This window comes from Sylvia atricapilla, chromosome 7, assembly GCF_009819655.1.
Source record: "Sylvia atricapilla isolate bSylAtr1 chromosome 7, bSylAtr1.pri, whole genome shotgun sequence".
NCBI classification, from domain to species: Eukaryota; Metazoa; Chordata; class Aves; order Passeriformes; family Sylviidae; genus Sylvia; species Sylvia atricapilla.
In genome coordinates, this window is record NC_089146.1 from 17854798 (window position 1) to 17873733 (window position 18936).

Consider the following 18936-nt stretch of genomic DNA (forward strand, 5'->3'; position numbering starts at 1 on the left):
ACAAACTGGTTATATATAATTTCATTTACTAAGATGTGTGTCTGAGTAATCCTAATTAAAAACAATGTAACAACCTGTATTGGAAATAAACTGAGGTTTTTAAAATTTTATTTTTGGAGCCTAAATTAAGTATTCATTTAATTTCTCTACTATTCAACTCAGCTACATGTATTTGTATTTCCTCACTAACTGCTATCTTTAATTTAAAGACAGCTGCATCACTGATGATAAAGTGCACAAAGATCAAACACATCCACAGTCTTGTGCCAAGCCTTCTTTCAGAAGGAGATTCACAAAAAGAATAAATAATGGAAGTCATAAATCATAAATACCTCAACAGCACTTTCTCCTTAACCATCATGGGTCCTAACAGTCCCAGTTACATTTTCAGCTCTGCCATAGAGATCTGACATTTCTGCCTCTGCAATTCTGACTTGGAATGGCTCTCAATGAGCCCCACAAACTGGACACTTGTGGTGCTATTTGTTTTCAGCCAGCACAACAGACTTCTGCTCCTGACCAGCTAACACAAGAAAAAGAACAAAATCACTGGACAGCTTTTTCCCACTATTTATTAACCTCTCAAATTTTTGTCATCCACACACAAGCAAAAAAAAAGATGCTGCTAAATGATCAGATCAGACACATTGATTACTTCTTACTGGCTCAGAACTATAATTGACTGCGGAATACCAATTTCCAGCATGCATTGCAGGACAGGCAGTCAAAATGCTCTGTGTGTGAGAGACAATATGAGAGACTAGAAAGAATCTGATTTTAAGATCTCTGATCCAATTTTTCTGCCAAACTTGAGAAAATAATTACAAGATTCAAAAAAATTCCTTTTGTTATTTCAAATATAAGTGCCAAATGTGTTTGTTCCTTGTATACGCTTGTCTGAAGACATGAACCTTGAAAGGGACTATCTTTTTTCTCAGTATAATTACCCACTCTTCCTGCCTTTCAACTGCAAGAGATAAATGGAGCATATGTGCATGTTTTTTAGGGGTTGGGACAGAATCTCAAAGAAAACACAGTCAAGAAGCAAGAGTCATCAAATGTGACTCCACGATACATATTATCAGACTGCCTTGCCAGCACTGGCAGAGAAGGTAGTGTGTCCTCAGACAAGTGGAACTGAGAGTGATGTGGAAAGATGGTCCCACATCTAATTCATAATACTGAGTACTTTACAAATTTTAGTATCTTCTGGGAATTCCTGTTATTTTTTCTATTATATAGGTTATTTATGTTAACTACAATAGCAACACTCATTCAGCTAGGTAAGACAAGTCCAAAAGGAAAAATGTCTCTTTAGCCAAACTGTCTTCCCTGTGCTACCCCAAGCACCTCCACAACCCTTTTGTGAGATTAGTCAGATAGGTTAGTACTTCATTACATGGATCAGAATTAAGTATGCACTGAAGAGAATTAAGTTAACTTGACATGTACACAGGTAAATATACAGCAACTTGGACCAAGGATTCTTTTCTTTTTCTCCACAGTGCACTGCTACTTGTTGCTGGATAGTACTACATCAAATGAGAAACACTCCCCAAATCTGCAGGTTTCATACTGGGGCTACTCTGGCTAGGTCTTTATTGGTCTGCTCAGTCATATGATTACGCACAGCACAAGAAACTATTTCCACTAGAAATTGCCATTTAGGACCTCCAGAATTCAGGATATGCAATGAAACCATGGATCATAGATATTTCATAGGTTATCAGGGAGCTGTTTTGTGTAAAAGAAGATGAGGTGTTGCAAGCTTTCGTCTGAGGTATTGCTATTCACAAAGACATTCAGAAGGGAAGTCAACAGCTCTGTATCATCTGCTTGGCTGAAACTGGAGATACCCAACATTCCCTGGCGGTTCTGCAACAATTTAGTTTACGCAAAGTCTTCTTAGGAAAATCAGCAGACTTGCTAACATTTTTGTTTACATTAAAGAGCTCTGCTGACATATAAAGACCTTCACATTTTTCAAGATTAAGTTCCTTACTAACATATGAAAAATCTATTTTTCACAGACTCCTACTCATCTCACACTCCTGTCTCTGTATCTCCCCTGCCATAAGCTGTTGTCATGTGCCTCATTGCCAGGGTCTATATGCAGAGCTCTGCACTAGCCAAATTGTTACAGGCTGTGATAATAATTGAACCCTATGCACTTTCATCTAGAGCAAAATTAAGAACTTGGACAGACCTCTAAGCAAATTACTTTCATATATGTGAAACTGGTGCCAAAATATCAGAGTAGCCCCTAAAATTAATGGGTACAGTTAGAACTGCACAAAGATGTTATTTAGAAATATTTGCATGTACCGTTTTCATGCAATCACTTAAAAAACAGAAAACAAAAGGGAATTATTTTTTAATCCTATGCAAATATTGTGTAGGAGAACAGGCATCTGCAGCAACCCAAGAGAGAATAGAAATTAATGCACATGTATCACTGGGCAGATACATAAACCCTCCACACAGAAAATAAGTCATCCTTTAACACAGTCTTCATGTCTGTTGGAGATCCTACAACTTTCAAACAAACACCTTGTGATTGCACTCTGATAGAACACTACCTGCTTTCCTGTTCTCTCTCCTTTTTTTGGCTCACAATTTCATGAGCACGTGAAACATTTCCCTTAGAATTCTGCTAATGCTCTATCAAAGTCCACATTTGACAAGACACTGAATATCTTAAAAGATAAGCTTTTCTTTTGACAATGGTCATCCAGGAAAAGCAAACTGAAATCAGAAATAGGGAAATCTGAAATAGGGAAGTCAGAAGTAAAATTATTGTGGTTTTTGCTAGAGTAGCTAATGTGGTGAATGAACATGATTATTATTGGCATCATTTGTGGGTTTTTCAAGGCTGAACCTTGTGAATTACAATGTCATGTTTAGAAACAGTGTACCTTCAAGTGACCAGAGCCATACTTACGTGCTTGAAAATCTAAATAAGTGAATATTCATTTGCCAGGCAATGTTGAAATTGCAGTACTTTGAGGATTAACTCTCAATTACGCCTGTCTCTGTCCACAGTAAGATCTTTACGATATAATTGCATCAAATGCATTTAGAGTTGATAAAAAGGAAAGTACTGTTTTCACAATCACCTCAATTATTTAAATACATAAAAATCAACGCACTACCTACATCTTATTGAAAATTCAGTAAAGGAAAGAAATCTGTATTTTACCACATCAAATTAGTCAGGAAAGAAAATAGATGAAAAGGTGACTTTCACAGAAGTACTGCCACACAATCTATAGAAGCTTTGGCATACAAAATACCTTAAAATAAATCACTTCCAGTAAGCTTCCAGTCTAGAGGATTTTGAGACATTACATGAAAAACATAAAGGAGATTTTTCAACCTGTAAGCTTCACAAACTCAATCCATGTGTTTTTCGAATATTACTTCATGCACAAGGGGGAGCTCCTGCAACTCTATATCACAATAAAAAACCTGAAGACAATATAGGGAACATAATGGAAATACAGCATGAAAGATTTCAGAAAAGAATACATATTCTTCACCCAACAGCAAGAATTACTGCACGAATTTGCACAGCTTAATCTGCTTTTGTCTTCTGTGTTCAGTATGGACTGCTCAGTACAATGGAGATGAAAAGCACTTTCCTCCTTACAGGATGTATGCTCTCCATGAAGAAGGAGCAAACTTGTGTACATTTTAAACAGTCACCGAGGTGAAGCTGCACAAAAAGAAAGATAGCATGGTCTTTGAGGTAAGATGTTGTTTTAATGTAGTGTGTCACAGCAAAAATACACGTGAGCGGGTAATCTAAGTCTGTACCACAACAAACACAGATAAGAGGACTTCATTAACACTGCTCAGTCAGCCCCCATTCTTAAAATACTCTGCTTTTGAGCAGTTAGTTTTTTAGCCTTCCTTTCAAGCAGAATTCAGTGTGGCATCCTAAAGGTGTGGGGATTCTTACAGCAAATTGCAATATGGTGATTCCATTAAGGAAAAGAATATAAAACCTCATCCTGGACCATTAGCAGGGTTAGAATTCTTTTACTATCTACTACTTGAATAAATAACTTACAAACCATAAATTTCTCTTCTGTCTGTGTATCATGTCTATGCTTTCAGGCATCCACAGTTTGCAAAGGATTTTAAGACATTTCCCGATAGCAGAAAATAGCATTCAGCACCACAGTCCACAGGAGAGTGGAGATTCATGCTCTCAGTGGGGCTGTCCTCTGTCCTTACCAATATTAATTCCTTTGTCTCCACAACTCATTCCTCCAGTACCCTCTACTTTCAAACTATCTTATATCTCCAGAGCAGATGGACTATTTCTTGTTCCTACTAGGGTACTAGTAAAGGTCTAAAAGACCAGGAGAGACAACTCTGGCTTTCAATCAGTGTCTGGCTTTGTAACAGTCAAAATACTGCTCTAGCAACTAAAAGAAGCCCTTGAGAGAAACCCCACCTGGTTAAGCATTGAGACAGGAAAGCCCAAGCAAATGAGCAGCAAAGATGAACAGCGTGGGAATTCTGCACATAAAATGCCCACAGCCTGAGTGCTCAAGTTTGCAGTGAAACTGCACTAAGCCTCTGCTGAGCCCGTTTCAACTGATATTTTTCAATGTTTAACAATATGGTTATTTTCTAGGGGCTCACAAATGGTGCTCCTTACTGCACGAACAAGCCCCAGAAGTCAAGTTCCCAGTCCAAAGGACAGGATACCCAGTGGAAAACTGGAAAAAGCTATTTAGTATGTGCTATGTATTTTCCTCCAGCTCAATGTCAGACAGGTTTGATCCATTTCAATTTAGAAAACAGCCAGGAGCATACTCTCAGCATGGTGAATTCTGCGTAAACAGTGAAAAAGTGGCCAAATTGTAAGAACAGTATCCTGTAGTGGAAAGCATCATGTAACCCTGCTGCCAGCTCTGCTGGTAATATATGGAACCAGGACCACTAACTATTCTGTCTGCATGCTGGAACCCGACCTCCCCTGTGTTCTAAGTACTCTTCTGTATCTTTTCCAAAAACGTATTTGAAATTATTATTGATTTTGCAATTTTGGCTTTAGGGTTACATTCATCTCACATATGCAACTCTACCCCATGGGAATTTTCGAAAACTAGAGTAAGAGAGCCTTGTGCACAGATACTGGTCTGCCCTAGTTAAAAAGACCAACGCTCTGTCATTTTCCCTTATGTAAGACAGCATTAAATTGACTTTGTTTCCATTCCCCAAAACATAACTGGAGACAGTAATATACTCCCTCTCAGTATTTTATGCTCAATTTAACAGCTATATTGCATTAAATGATGTGCAATAATGTAACCCTGAATGCAAATGAATTCACATTTGGTAAAAAAAATCTCTTTGTTGCGTTCTCCTAATAGAATTTTTTTTTTGTAGATTTTAATGAACTAGAAAAACCAAACATCCCCATATGGTGAGAAAATTCCAAAGCATGTATTAAAAGAAAAATCTTATGTTACTCATCAAAAACTAATAGATGTGACAGGAGAAAAAAATCAAGCTATGAAGATGAAACTCAAATAATTAGCAATTATGGAAAAATATCTATTAGAGTACTTCTAAAAGACTCACCACAGGCTAAAAAAGAAAAACATCCATTTCATATTTCCAGAATGGAATACATTAAATTCCATCTGAAGCAAATTATTTACAGTTATAAACTCCCCTGGAAAATTAAAACAACACACACACACACCTTGAACTAAAGGCATCATGAACAAAATTACTGAGGATGTTATCTCTATCTGTCTAAGAGTGTAATGTCTTCTTACCATTTGAATGATTTTGAGGAACTTTCTCTGGATCTTAGAAGGCTCCTTACTGGACACTACAAAGTAGTCTGCAAGCCTCTCTGAGCTGTATTTGCTGCCTGCCTCACAGGTATCATTCTGGCCATCTAAAGCAGTCTAAAGATTTCCTGGAAACATTTCTGTTTCGCTGGATGAATGCCCTTCCCTGATGCACTAGCCATTTTGGGAGTCATGCATCATCCTAAAAACAAGCAAAATATGTAAAGTCTAGAATTACAGCACTGTTTTCCAGTATCTTGATTTTTTGTTTTGAAAAGCTGGCAACAACTCTGGGAATTTGGCCTTGGAATTCCACTAACTCCCTGATGGTTCACCAGACTGCAGGGCACGAAGGGCAACAGACATTTTGTGTAAGCACTGTAACAGATGCACAGTTTAAAACCGCAGAATGCGGTTTGCATGCAGTAAACAAAATACTCAGGTGTTTACCTCTGCTGCATTTGCCTTTCACTGAATATAATTAAAGAGAACTGTGATCATATGGAGAAAATAAAGAACTAGAATTCATGGACCATTTCTATGCTGTGTAGCTGCTTCTGCCACATTTGCCATGGGACTGTCTGAGCACCTCCAGAACGAAACAAGGTGACAAGTATTTGTCATGTATTTACTCACTCAGCTCTTCTCTAGAGAAATATGTGCAGTGTGGGAGGGAGAAGGATGTCTGCTTTATACATCTTGGAAAGGAAGATAATATGGTTTGCAAAGGACTTGGTTCTTGTAAAAGTCACTGAGGAGTTTGAGCCTGCCCTAGCCAAGTTCTGTCTCCTATCCAAGAAATTATTTTGTCAGCAAGAGTCCTGTTGTGCTAGAAAAATCCAGCTATTGGCAAAGGTATTAATCATTAAATTTTTCTCAGTTTCTAAAATACTTTGTACCTGAGAGTGTTTACTATTCTTAGCATCACTTCCCATTAAAGGGGGGATATTACCTTCTAGGGGAGATAGATTTTTTTATACCTTTTAACCTTTACCTGTTACTCCTATCTTCTTCAGAAAACACAGAAACATCTTTTAGTTTGAATTCTGCACCTGGTGCATTCCTTGAGAAATCAAGCAAGACCCCATACCTGACTTAACTCCAAGTGTACCACTGAAATGCCAACAACCTAAAGAAGCACTTAGACATAATTTATAACTGTTCCATGAAATTCTTACAGAATCCAAGGTGCTAAGTATCAAAGAACAATCACTTAGTGCATGGAAAATATTTGTGTTCCTACAGGATAAGATTGTGTCCAGAAGTAGTATAGCTAGTGAATAAGGCTCTAGGAAAAGGAACTGCATACTGTTAGATGTATACATTAAATAAAACCTGAATGTGAGAATTAAAAAAGGTCAGTACCCTTAAGGAAGCAAGACAGACAGACAGGGAGAGGTGGAAGAGGTTATTTTTGCATTACGGAAATACACTAAAATATTCCTTGTCTTCATCTGCTGTCAAGAGATGCTTTTTGTGCAACAAAAATACCTTTAGCCTTTTAAAGACATCACACAAATACATCCAATTAAACTCTCATGCCCAGAAAGAAGGCACCTGAGCATGTTTGTTACTGCAGCTGTTCTATTTCCCTCATACAGAAATCCCAGAAGTTATCAGTCTTTACAGCCACACCTGACACTATCTCTTCCCACTAGTATTCTATATATATACTCTATTCCAGTACTGAAGCTGGCACAGAAATATTCATGAGTTTTTTCATGTGGGTCCTCATCTGGAGAGGCTGAAGGCACAGAACTATTTTACAAAGGGGAACTGGGATGTAAAGCTGCTCTCTGAAAGTAGGAGAAAATTCACCCTGAGCAAAGGACCAGAACAATGCCTTCACATCAGTTCAGACTCAGGTAAGCCTTAAAACAGGTTTTAATAATGAATTTTATGATCCACTGGTTATCCACTGATCACAGTGCCACGTTTCCTCCTTATGCTCACCGTTTTCCAACAAAGACCAAGAAACCAGATTGAAACACAAACTTCAGCAGCAGTAAGCTCTGAAATAATCCTGAACCAGCTGTTTTCTTCAGTTAAATAATCCATTGTCTAAGGCATTCTTAGAATTTGTACACTGTACTCAAATGCATCAACCACATGTTTTGCATTTGTACGCAATTACCTTCAACTGAATGCTGAATACTTTTACATTTTTCGTAACCAAATTCCTCCCCCTCCAGCAAAAAAAAGGCAAAAGTGTGTGATTTACCTTATTAGAATTTTTAGAAACTTGGCAAAGAGCACTGCTTGACATACTGTCTTTATCTGGCATTCCTAAAAAAAAAAAATACAGAAAAATAAATACATACTGTACATTCTTTGAGTGACAGTGAAAATATTTATCAGTAGAACAGGGAATTTGAGGTTTCAGTACTTTAATAACATACACATTAATCTGGGATTTTTAAAGAGTGAAATGTTTATTCAGGAAAAAGTTTCCTCTAGTGAACACAAAAAAGACAAAAAGCTAACTTGGATCGATATTTTAAACAGCTTTCTAAGCACAGTACTTTTTCAAAACTTAATATCTGAAGCATGTAGACAGGAGTTATACTTTTTCATTTAACATTATCCATGTCTCACTCAGTACCTGGCAGTCAAATGTGACATTGATAGCACTAATCAGCATTGCTATGTATGCTATACTATTATCCTGCAAAGAAAACATGTTGAACATCTAACACAGGAGACAAAACTTGCAGATGCGATTGCTAGCCATGAGATTGTCCTGCTTGGCATCGAGATAATCCCTGGCAAATAAATAAAAGTGCTTTGATTTATACAAGTTATGAATTCCAAAGGCTGCCCTTGGATTCATGTCTACAACATTATCCCACAGCTTGACAGGTTCTCATGAGGCAGAAACATACCCAAAATTATTTAGCTATGCAACAAAGGTTAGAGAGCAGCACGTTTACTGCAAGCTCAAGCACTAACTTACATTCTCCAGCAAGTTGTGTAGCCCACCCCAACTAAAAAAAGTTGATACAGTTTATTATATTTATTTAATTAGCAGGACTCATAGCCATGTTCCATGGCTCATGTAACTCAAGTAGTAAAATGCTACACAACATCATCCAGTATGCTTTAATCAACAAGCCTGGGTCATAGTGCAGATTTCTGAACAGCTCTGTGTGTACACTTGTATATAGCTGGGAAGGCAGTTGAGCAGGTTCCAAAGTGTCTTCTACTACACGCAGAATTAATGCGGTCGTAATACCAAACTGAATTAAAATTTTTAAGTTCAATACCCAAGCCCAGAGGATCTCCATCTTCCCCTTTCTTTCCTTTCCTTGTTTGCTTGCCTGCCACCTGATATCTAACTTCTCATACTTACTGTCATTGTTGGAGCCAGTTTCCATAACACCATAAGGAGGAGTGAGAAGTCCAGACATATACTGTCGATATTTCTGAAAGACAGCAATGGCACATTCAGTCAGGTACAGATGTATAGAGCCACTCAAGGGAATAGGTGTTATTTATATTTGTGTGTCTCCTGCCTTGTGCTTCTCACGCACACATGAGATATGAGACAATCAAACACGTCTTTACTCTCAACACTACAAGGCCGGCTTTCTTGACTGGAGCACACACTGCTTTTATTTCATTCAAAGTTGTGCTAGACCAGTTTCCTCTTTCATCTTCCCCAAAGCATGACTTTAAGCGTTCTAATAAATCAATATTTTACTTAGTTGTGTGATTTCCCGTAAAGATTGTTTTAGAGCTCAATTGAAATTACACTACTCATCTGAATCCAAGGTAGAAAGCTACTTTATTAAAGGAATGGAGATGAGCTAAGGCTTTATAACACCACTTTTGGTGTCAGATTTGAAATAGAGAGTATGTAGTGTGAAAACTCTAAGCATTTAAATCCAAGACACTAAAGCAGTATTTAGAAACAAGGCTATGAAACACATGTACCAAACACCTCATATTATGTATATCCTCCTATGAAAACTGTATTAGCAGATGAAACTTCATCACTGTAAAAATAACATCCCTTATACCACTATAAGCTATATAACTGTAACTGATGTCAGCAACTGATATTTTTTTTCAGTGAATGCTGATGACATGATCAGTAAGGTTCAAAGCTCTGTCTAAGGCTTAAGAAACTCACAGAAGTGACAGAAATAACACCAAAGGAAAAAATTGCTCTTTTATCAAATACAAATCATTCAATTAATAAGAAACACATTTTTGTTTCCAATCACACAATGCTACTGTCATGATTAAGGATAAACAATTATAATTCCCTTTGGAACTGTCAGAAAACAAGCTTGTGGAATAGGGATTCTGATGTTCAGCGTAAATAAAATTCGTCATACAGTCCTTTGGGTGAGTGAGCTAGAAGTGATCAACCAGCTGAAATTCATGCAGGTTTCAACTAAACATAATAATTGAGATAGTGCAAGTTTAGTGCAATAGTGCAATTTTAATTTAAAAGTTCTATGCTTTGCTCTTTGGAGTTGTTTGAGTGCATTCCCTTTTAAATGTTGCCCACTGTGTTTTAACAATGCTTGAATTATCCCTTATGCATTTATTTTTCTAGGAAATGGAAATGAAAATATCATCAATTCTAGCACTAAAGACTGAATGTCTTGCATTCTAAATAATAACAAAAGCCACAAAGATTACATTAATCTTAATAATCCAATCCTATTTTTAGACAAGCTATTACATCCTAAAGCTTAGTAACATATTATTTAAATCTCACCCATAATCCAGCTGAATACTCATAGAAGCGAATCTATGCTATATCCCTGGTCAGTCACACAAAACAAATGCTATTTCATTTGAGGATAAAACTCTCCTATTTTCTTTCTCAAACCATTCAGTTTCTCATATTCTGCACCCATTCCCATGCCTGGAACTCAGTGAGAGGAAGAACATAAGAAATAATTATTTTATCAGTTCAACTAGTAAATCACACATATAAACCAAGGGAAAAAATAATTTTCATTGGCCAAATGAAAAAGAAAGAAACTGAAAGTGTGTGCAAGGGGTTGAAATAACATTTTATTCAAACAGTAGATAAGCGTTTCATTCCACCTTCTACTGAATTTGGTCTTGAAATGTGATTTTTAGATGGCAAATTGGAATGTTTCATTTGGGACAAGATAAAAACAAATTGTATAGTATGTTTTTCTCTTCGTCTTTATCATTATTCACCTGGTAGTCATTTCTTCGTTCTGTTTTTCCCAAAATACCATTTTCCCAGAAATACATTACTAGCCCACATTTAAGCCGCTTCTATAAGGAACTTAATCTGTGGAAAGAGTAATTTTTTTCTTTTATTTCCTATACCATGTCAACAGCCATCATAAACTGCATGGCATTTTTTGGCTGATTAATTCTCTAATATTTTTCCTGATTATTCTTCTCATGAGACAAAACACAGAACACATCATACAATTTCCAAAAGATATGAGGACCCACCTTCAGAAAAAGCCTACAGGTAGAGTAAGCCAGAATTAGATACATAATTTTACAGGAGGCAGCTAATCCCATTCAGGCACACCTCATGCTCACCATAGTGCACCAGGAACAAAAGCACAGACTCCTGATGGACAATGCAGGATTTTGGTACTGCTCCCAAGGATGTCCACTCTGTCACCTTCTCCATGAAGGTCCCACCCTGCCCTGGGATCAGTCAATGCATGAATCTGATAGAGCAAACCCTGTGAGCTGGGCTGCCTGGGAAGGAGCTCACGCAGCATTACCAGAAGAGGAATTAATTCAAGGCATGCCCTCAGAAAGCTCAGTTGTTCATACTCCTCCACGGCACCTCTGCATAAATGAAACTTTCTTCTATATCTGGGTATCTCTGGAGCGAGGGCTGATACAACTGCCTACACATAGTCTCTCATGAGGATATCTCAGTGGGCGTAGGCTGACATAAAAGGTATAATTTATGCCTAAACTTGTGTCACCTCATCAGCCAAATTAAATGTCAAGGGAAACTTATTTCAAGGAGTCAGGGAAACACTGTTTGCTGGGAAACCTAAGCATGCGAAGACAGACCTAAGTAACTGCATAAAGATTTGCCAGTATCAGATGGAATAATAAAGTTCAAGGCATGAGATCACTGAAAGCTGAGATAATGAGACCTATCTTGTTACCATACTGTCTGTAAATGAAAATAAAATTAAATAAGTTCAATTATATTCATAGGTGGCATTTAAAATCATCCTGAAGATTAACAGACTAGATATTTAAAAAAGGCTTTTGAAAATGTATTCTACAGGTGGTATGAAGTCTGGAAAGGCTTTCCTTACGAAGGACAGCAACAATTATCAAATCATCATATTCTTGTTTATTACCAGAAGTCTTCAAGTTTTGTAAATCCAACATGACAGCAGTTTTTAAAGCTACATTCAATGACCTATTCACTCTGTCTTCAGATTTCCAGCAATTTATAAACTCTGTCATGCAACAGCTTAAATAACAGACAATTCCTACATCTAATCTGACAGCATGAGTAATAAAGACAGTATTTTTTTTCAGTTGCTGACTACCTCATACCCACGCAGTGGTGAAAATCAACACATTTTGACCTTTACAGCCACTGCTACGGCCTAAAGCAAAGGAGACTGTTGACAAGAAACAGTTGGGGAGAACAGAAGAAGAAACAGAATCACACACTTGCCCCACTAGGAAGGTGCTGTGAGGGAATGGTTTCTAAGGCCACTCGTTTTCAGGTTTTTCGGCACGTTTCTTTGCATGCTCAAATTAGAGCTTTATTTGTAGTTAGCTGCAGTTTTCTCATAGGCTTTCAGGACTACAATAGGTTTTCTTCAACTCTGTGAACATAATTAGGTATATTTTTATATGCTAATGTTTAGAAAGGCAATTACTATAATTTTGATGCAAGCTATCTCTGAATTCCTGAAAAAAGCTTCTAGCATACACAAGATATATATAATACGTCTTTGGTGTTTGTGGTTAGTCCCTTTTCTTCTGCTGCAAGTAGTGAAGAGCAAGTATCTGTTTACAAACATTCCAGAATAAGCCAGATACATGTAAAGAATAGAGATGAGCTTATGTTGTCCATGTTTCCTGTGTACCAAAACCCCAGCACTCTAAGAGGGAAGACACAGGACTGATGAAGGGAAGACTGCTTAGGTATGAAGATTTGAACATGGGTTCTACACCAAGTACTCCCCCAAGGGCAGCAGTTCTGCAGTTGGCCAAAATGACTGGGCAATAAGGACCCAGGCAGTGACAGGTTGTAGCACTAGGGACTCAGGCTTCATATGCTTCCCCATGCCATGATGAATCTACATATGCTAGGAATCTGTGGCCAGATTCTAGGAATTAAGTGTCTTGTAACACTGGAGACAGTTTTGTAGATCTCAAAAGGTGCTTGGTTCAGTACATGATCTTTCTTTTTTCTTCTCATTCTCCCTCATTCACAATCTCAATCCCAGCATCATTTTTCACCACTTCTGCTGCCTCCTTTTCTGCCTACCCCTAACTAGCAACAGAGAAGGTGACAAAGCAAAGCCTGCCTAACTTGCAAACTTGGGAGTAATACAAAATAATTCACTTTAGGTACAGAAGTCCTAAGCCAAACATCAAGGTGACCCTTCTACATGTTTTTCAAAACCTTGTGTAATTATTTTATCAGATGCTATTCTTGTGAGTATTGCCTGAGTTCAGCAATACTCCTGTACTAGCTGTCAATGCTTCTGCAATGGTTTCTCTTGGGGAATATATGCTGTAGCTTGACAATGTGAGCCAGCTTCTCGATTTTCTTTTGACAATAAATAATTGATCACTGATGCTCTCAGTACAACTCTGTTCTTCCTCTAATTTGGCAGTGAACCACCTCCCTCGTGAGCATTATTCACAAGGGCGCGCCTCTCCCATGGTGCACTGTTTCTTGTCTTTCCTCAAGAACAATTAGGAGAGAAGCCCATGAAAGAAAGTGCCTATGAAGATTTTTGGACCCTCTTTTCACTCATCAAATCAAATGGAGATTGCTGTCTCAAAACCCACACTTTTGCCTTTAGATCTCATAATTTGGTCTTCACTGAACTGACAGGTAAAATCTCAGGTCATCTGCCTGCTATCCGTTTGTGTTATCCAACAAAAAGTGCCTAATGTTCTTACAGATTTTCACCAAAAAAACTACCCCAGACTGATTATCACACTGATAGCTGGTTTTTATCCCAGTCTTCTTACAAAGGGAAAAACAAACAGCACCCTTGCATTTGCAATAATAAAACAGCATGTGCTGAGACTCCCCGCAGAAGACTCAGCCTAATTCTGACTTCAGATATTGTCTTTTTCAGTATGTTTAGAAATTACCAAATGTATTTCTTCTAAGCAAGATCAATCAGAAAATTTTCATACATTTCAGGTCAATGTCACTTAACTGGGTATTACAAAAAGGACCTAACCCATGGCGGTTTAATACTAGATAAAAAATCATGGTTTGAAGCTGGGGCTTCCCTCTAGAACACCAAGTATCCTGCTAAATGTCTGCCTTTATCATTAACAGAACATAAATATTTACTGGTACCAACAGTACAGGTAAGAGAACAGAACTGAGGTATTTCTGAAGGAAAGTATAAAGATATATTACAAACATATAATGCCACAATAGAAAAAAAAACACCTTATTTTGTGGAAAAATAGAAAATAGGCCACGTGAGGATCTCACCACAACTTACTGAACAGAAATAGACTGTTTTGTATACGTCAGTCTCTCAAGTTATTAAAATGTGATAGACAAGGTCTGAAACAGCAGAAATGAAGCACTATTCAGTCATGTTCAGATGAAATAAACACAGGAAATGCCTGTACGAAAATTGCTGAATCCTGAGCCCAGAATAGGTACAGATGAATCTGCATCTTTTCCATTTATTTATGTATTTACTGTTTTCAGAATGTTTCTGCATAGCTCTAATCATTTATGCTTTATTTTACTCCATCCCTTTATTTTGGAGGCATATATTTTTCCATCACGTTCCCACCGAAATCAATTTATTATGCTTGAAAAGTTCTGTGTGTAGAATTTCCTTTATCACAGAATCCCCTTGATATTTTGTCAAGAAGAAAAACGCACCCAACTCTCTGAAATCATGCCCAACAGATAGAAAGCCAAAGATAAGACTGCACTGCAAAAACTCACATCCAAGGAAACTGGAGCATGAGCACTGATTAAGCGAATTACACAGCCTATTCTGCTCCACCTAATTTAAATATAGAAATGTCACCATACAGCTCTCCAATTCTGTCTCCTAGAGAAATCCACTCAGGAAAGGCACTTGGGTGGAGACAGGACTTGGCTGGGAGGAGTGGGAAAGACCGTAAATACTTAAAAGAGGACAAAAAACCCAAATTAAGAACAGTCTATCTGATTCATGTGCTTTCTTCTACTTCAGTTGTGTAAACATAGAATAGATAATGTATTTACAGAAAAAAATATTTAACTGCCTTTAACAAGAAGTTTAAGTTCTTTAAAGTGGCTGAAAAAGAGCTTTATACATTTTCATATTTACTTTTTCACTGTGACATCTTTAGAATTAAATGATTATGTCACCAACACAGCTTCAAAACAATGTAAGATCATAAAATAAAGCTGTGCTCCCCTTACTTCCTCTTTCATTACCACATGTAGGAGAGAAGCAGCAAATCAAACCTAAGCTGGAATTTGCTGAACAATGCAGTAACAAAAGAGAACCTCATTCCTCTTCAAACTGTTCTGCAACATTAAGAACTGTAAAACTGCATCTTTATTAGCAAAGCCAGTAGATAGGTCTCAAAAACAAAGAGGAGAATAACTAAGAAAAATGTGCTGTTCTAACATAATTTTTCTTGCCACTACAGCCAACCTTTAAACTTACATTAACTGGACTTAAATCAAGCCAAGTCTAGAATCATCTCTTGGGTCATGAACAACAGGAAGAAAAATTTCCTGAAGTTCCAGGTACAAAACACTTCCTTTTACCTTCAGAGTCACACCTCTTATTTTGACATATACCATTATGATGTGTAGAGAAGCAAAGATGTGCTCTTTCAGATGAACACAGTTTGCAAGACAAGTAATAGGAGACTCACAAATACAAGATGAGGCTGGCTTTGTTCAGTTCCTCACCTGGGCAGCTACAAGCTGCCTCCTACAGTATTTCTTCTACATTGTATGCACCCCTGAGTGATCTTCAGAAATTTTCTGGAGCAGATCTTCAGCTGAGACAAAAAGTCATAAAAGAGAAATATCTGGGTTTGGAAAGTGCTTTGACAGAATGGTAAATTCTGTAATTGTGGCAACATAAGCATCTTGTTTATGATCACATATCTTAGCCCCCAAACCAAGCAAAAAGCAAGGATTGTGTGTACTTAGTAAGCTGGAAGTCAGCAAGAACCTCTGAACCAAGTTTGTGTTCCACCCTGAAACTGCCACTTTGAAAATACAGAAGGCCTGATACATATGACCAGCATCTTTGCATGAATGTTATGAAACAGACCTCATCTGAAGGAACTGATGTGTATGCTACTCAGATGAGAAAAACTGGAAACCTCCTAGTGCAGGCTGTGCTCTGACAGTGCACTGAAGTCACGCTCCTCTGTAGTAAAATTCTGTAAGGTCACCACAAGGTCTCTGTAGTAGTTAAGTTTTAAAAGTAGGTTTTTAGTGCAACTTAAATGACACATGGCCTTGTGATGACACAGTGCACAGCACTGGCTTTACTCACGGTTATAAACAGTTTCTTTTCTTCCTTCACATCATATATATTTTTAAAAGGAGATCTGAAAGAAAGAAAAAGCTGGTGAGCTGCTCTATAACTCTGCTTTTCATATTTATAACCTCTGAACACAGAAGTATGTTAGTCTAGAAATTTCTTTTCATCTGGAAGGAAACTCTGGGTTAAATATTAATTCCTCTACAATCAATATAAACCTCTTAAGTAGTTCAGTGGGGTCAATCTAACGCTTCTCATGGAAACAAGTGCACATCAACCTCCAATACTCATCTAACATCAAAGGCTGCCTCTTCATGGATAAGTCTCCAAATTGATTGTTTCTATTAAATTGTGCATAACAGTAACGTGGATATTTAATAAGTGTAAATAAGTAAACTTACAATTTCCCTTTTAACATTTATCTTTCTTCAAAGCTTTTTAAATATAATTTTGATTACAGTGGGAGCTGCTTTAAAAAGCAGCTTGTGTGGCTCACTCAGGAACGCTGCAGAAAAATCAAAGCAAGTTCAATACAAAATTAGAAGGGAAAATGTAAAGACAAGGTAAACAATTATATTTCAGGAAGGATGATTGAACACAGTCTATTCTTCCCAGAGGATAGAAAAGCATTTGTTCTGAGAGAAGATCACTCACAATCAGACTGATATCACCTAACAGGAACCCGAAATAGCTGGGCTTCCAATTCACCCAGCAGTCCTTGCAATGGCACCCCTGGAATTACCTCACTAGCATAAACCTCACGTGGGTCAAAGATGCTCAAATCTGGAGTCCCTCTCAAGGACACTATATTATAATAAATGCTGCCCATGGTACTTCCCCACAGGACTTCACAATAATGTTTCAGCTATTTTTTAACACAGTGTTTAACTACATGGTTTTACATCCACATTTACAGCCCAACATCTCATGGCTCTCATGTCTGAAGTTCCCTATAAAAGGCCTCTAAACAGTCTGTTAAGCATAATCTCTTTTTGTACAACAGCAAGTTGTACAATCTTGTTTGAAGATTTCAAAATGTATGGGATGGGAATGACTGACTTCTATCCAACTGAAGTGCAAATATTAGTAACAGTGATTCAGCTGTGCCCTAACATAAAGATTAGGTATACTGCATTAACAAACTTCAGTGCATTGGCCTTAGTCAGATGGGGCAGATTTCAAGGTTTTTACTCCACACTGAAGTCAGTGCAAGTGATTTCCTCAAATTATGGACAATTTATTTTGCTGCCTGACCCTCACCAAGACTGAAAAAGCCCACACACAAATGCTGTTCTGCAGCTCTAACCTGGAGTCCTGCTGTGACTATTTGCTGTACAACTGTCCTTAGGCAAAAAAGCAAAGTAACAGCACTCACTTCAGCTTCGCCCTACAAACATTTTCAAACCACATGACAAGAGGGGACAGTGAGGAATGAAGGTACGCAGGGATAGCAAAAAAGGAAGAAACTCCCACTGGAAGTTAAATGTTAGAAAAGGAAGAAAAAACAACAAGAAATAAGAAGGAAAGGAGTGAAAATGGGGAGGGCAGGAGGGGAGTGCAATACACAGCCTAAACAGACGCCTTCAATCCACTGGAGATGTCACAAGGAGTGAAGAGACTACTTCAAGGAAGAAGGCACACAATTAAAAAAAGTACCAAAAAAAAAGAAGAATGTGAAGTGGCTTATGGATATGTCCAATAAAAAAACTCCCTCCTCCCTCTTTTAGCCACTGAAGAAGCCGTTCACAGAGTGACAGAAACAACAAGGTTGGAAAAGACCTTTGAGATCATCAAGTCCAACCTGTGACCAACCACCACCTTGTCAACTAGACCATGGCACTAACCACTACACCAAGTCCTTTCTTAAACACCTCTAGGGACAGTGACTCCATCACCTCTCTGGGCAGCCTGTTCCAGCACTCAATCACCTTTTTTTAGTGAAGAATATCCTCCTAATGTCCAACCTAAACCTCCCCTGGTGCAGCTTAAGACTGTGTGTCCCATCTGTTGACGTCTTAGAAACAGATATACAATTCCATGATAGGCAGACACTTGGCTCCTTGAATTTGGCTGATGTTGAGATAGTTTAGGTTTAAAGATCATGCAGATTGACATGAACAGCATTTACATTAGCAACTCTGTGCCAATTATCCAATCACAAGCTTAATCTGTATTTTCCATAGTGAGGTGTGCTAAATGTTTGCAATATTTTTCATTATGTGGCTCTGGGATGCAAATGATAAAGAAAAACTAGAGGAAAATATAATATATGAGTTTTAAAGGATTAAAACAGTACACACTAGGCAGAGTCCAAACTACCCTGTGATTCTGAACAGTGACTTGGTTAAAGAAATGATGGAACATTCTCACAGATTAATTCAGTTGTGTAAAAAAATCCATATCCTTTTAGTTACCAT

The 18936-nt window shown here is 37.7% G+C and overlaps 1 protein-coding gene across 2 annotated transcripts in view; it reads right to left on the minus strand.

The window, feature by feature from the left end:
* RAPGEF4 (Rap guanine nucleotide exchange factor 4) overlaps positions 1–18936 on the minus strand; it is a 145348-nt gene that overhangs the window by 68706 nt on the left and 57706 nt on the right. For both annotated transcript variants that reach the window (XM_066322803.1, XM_066322802.1), the window contains exons 5-6: positions 9166–9238; positions 8038–8102 (exon numbers count right to left, since the gene is read on the minus strand). In XM_066322803.1, coding sequence (XP_066178900.1) covers positions 8038–8102; positions 9166–9238 — 138 coding nt within the window. The remainder of the gene's footprint in view (positions 1–8037; positions 8103–9165; positions 9239–18936) is intronic.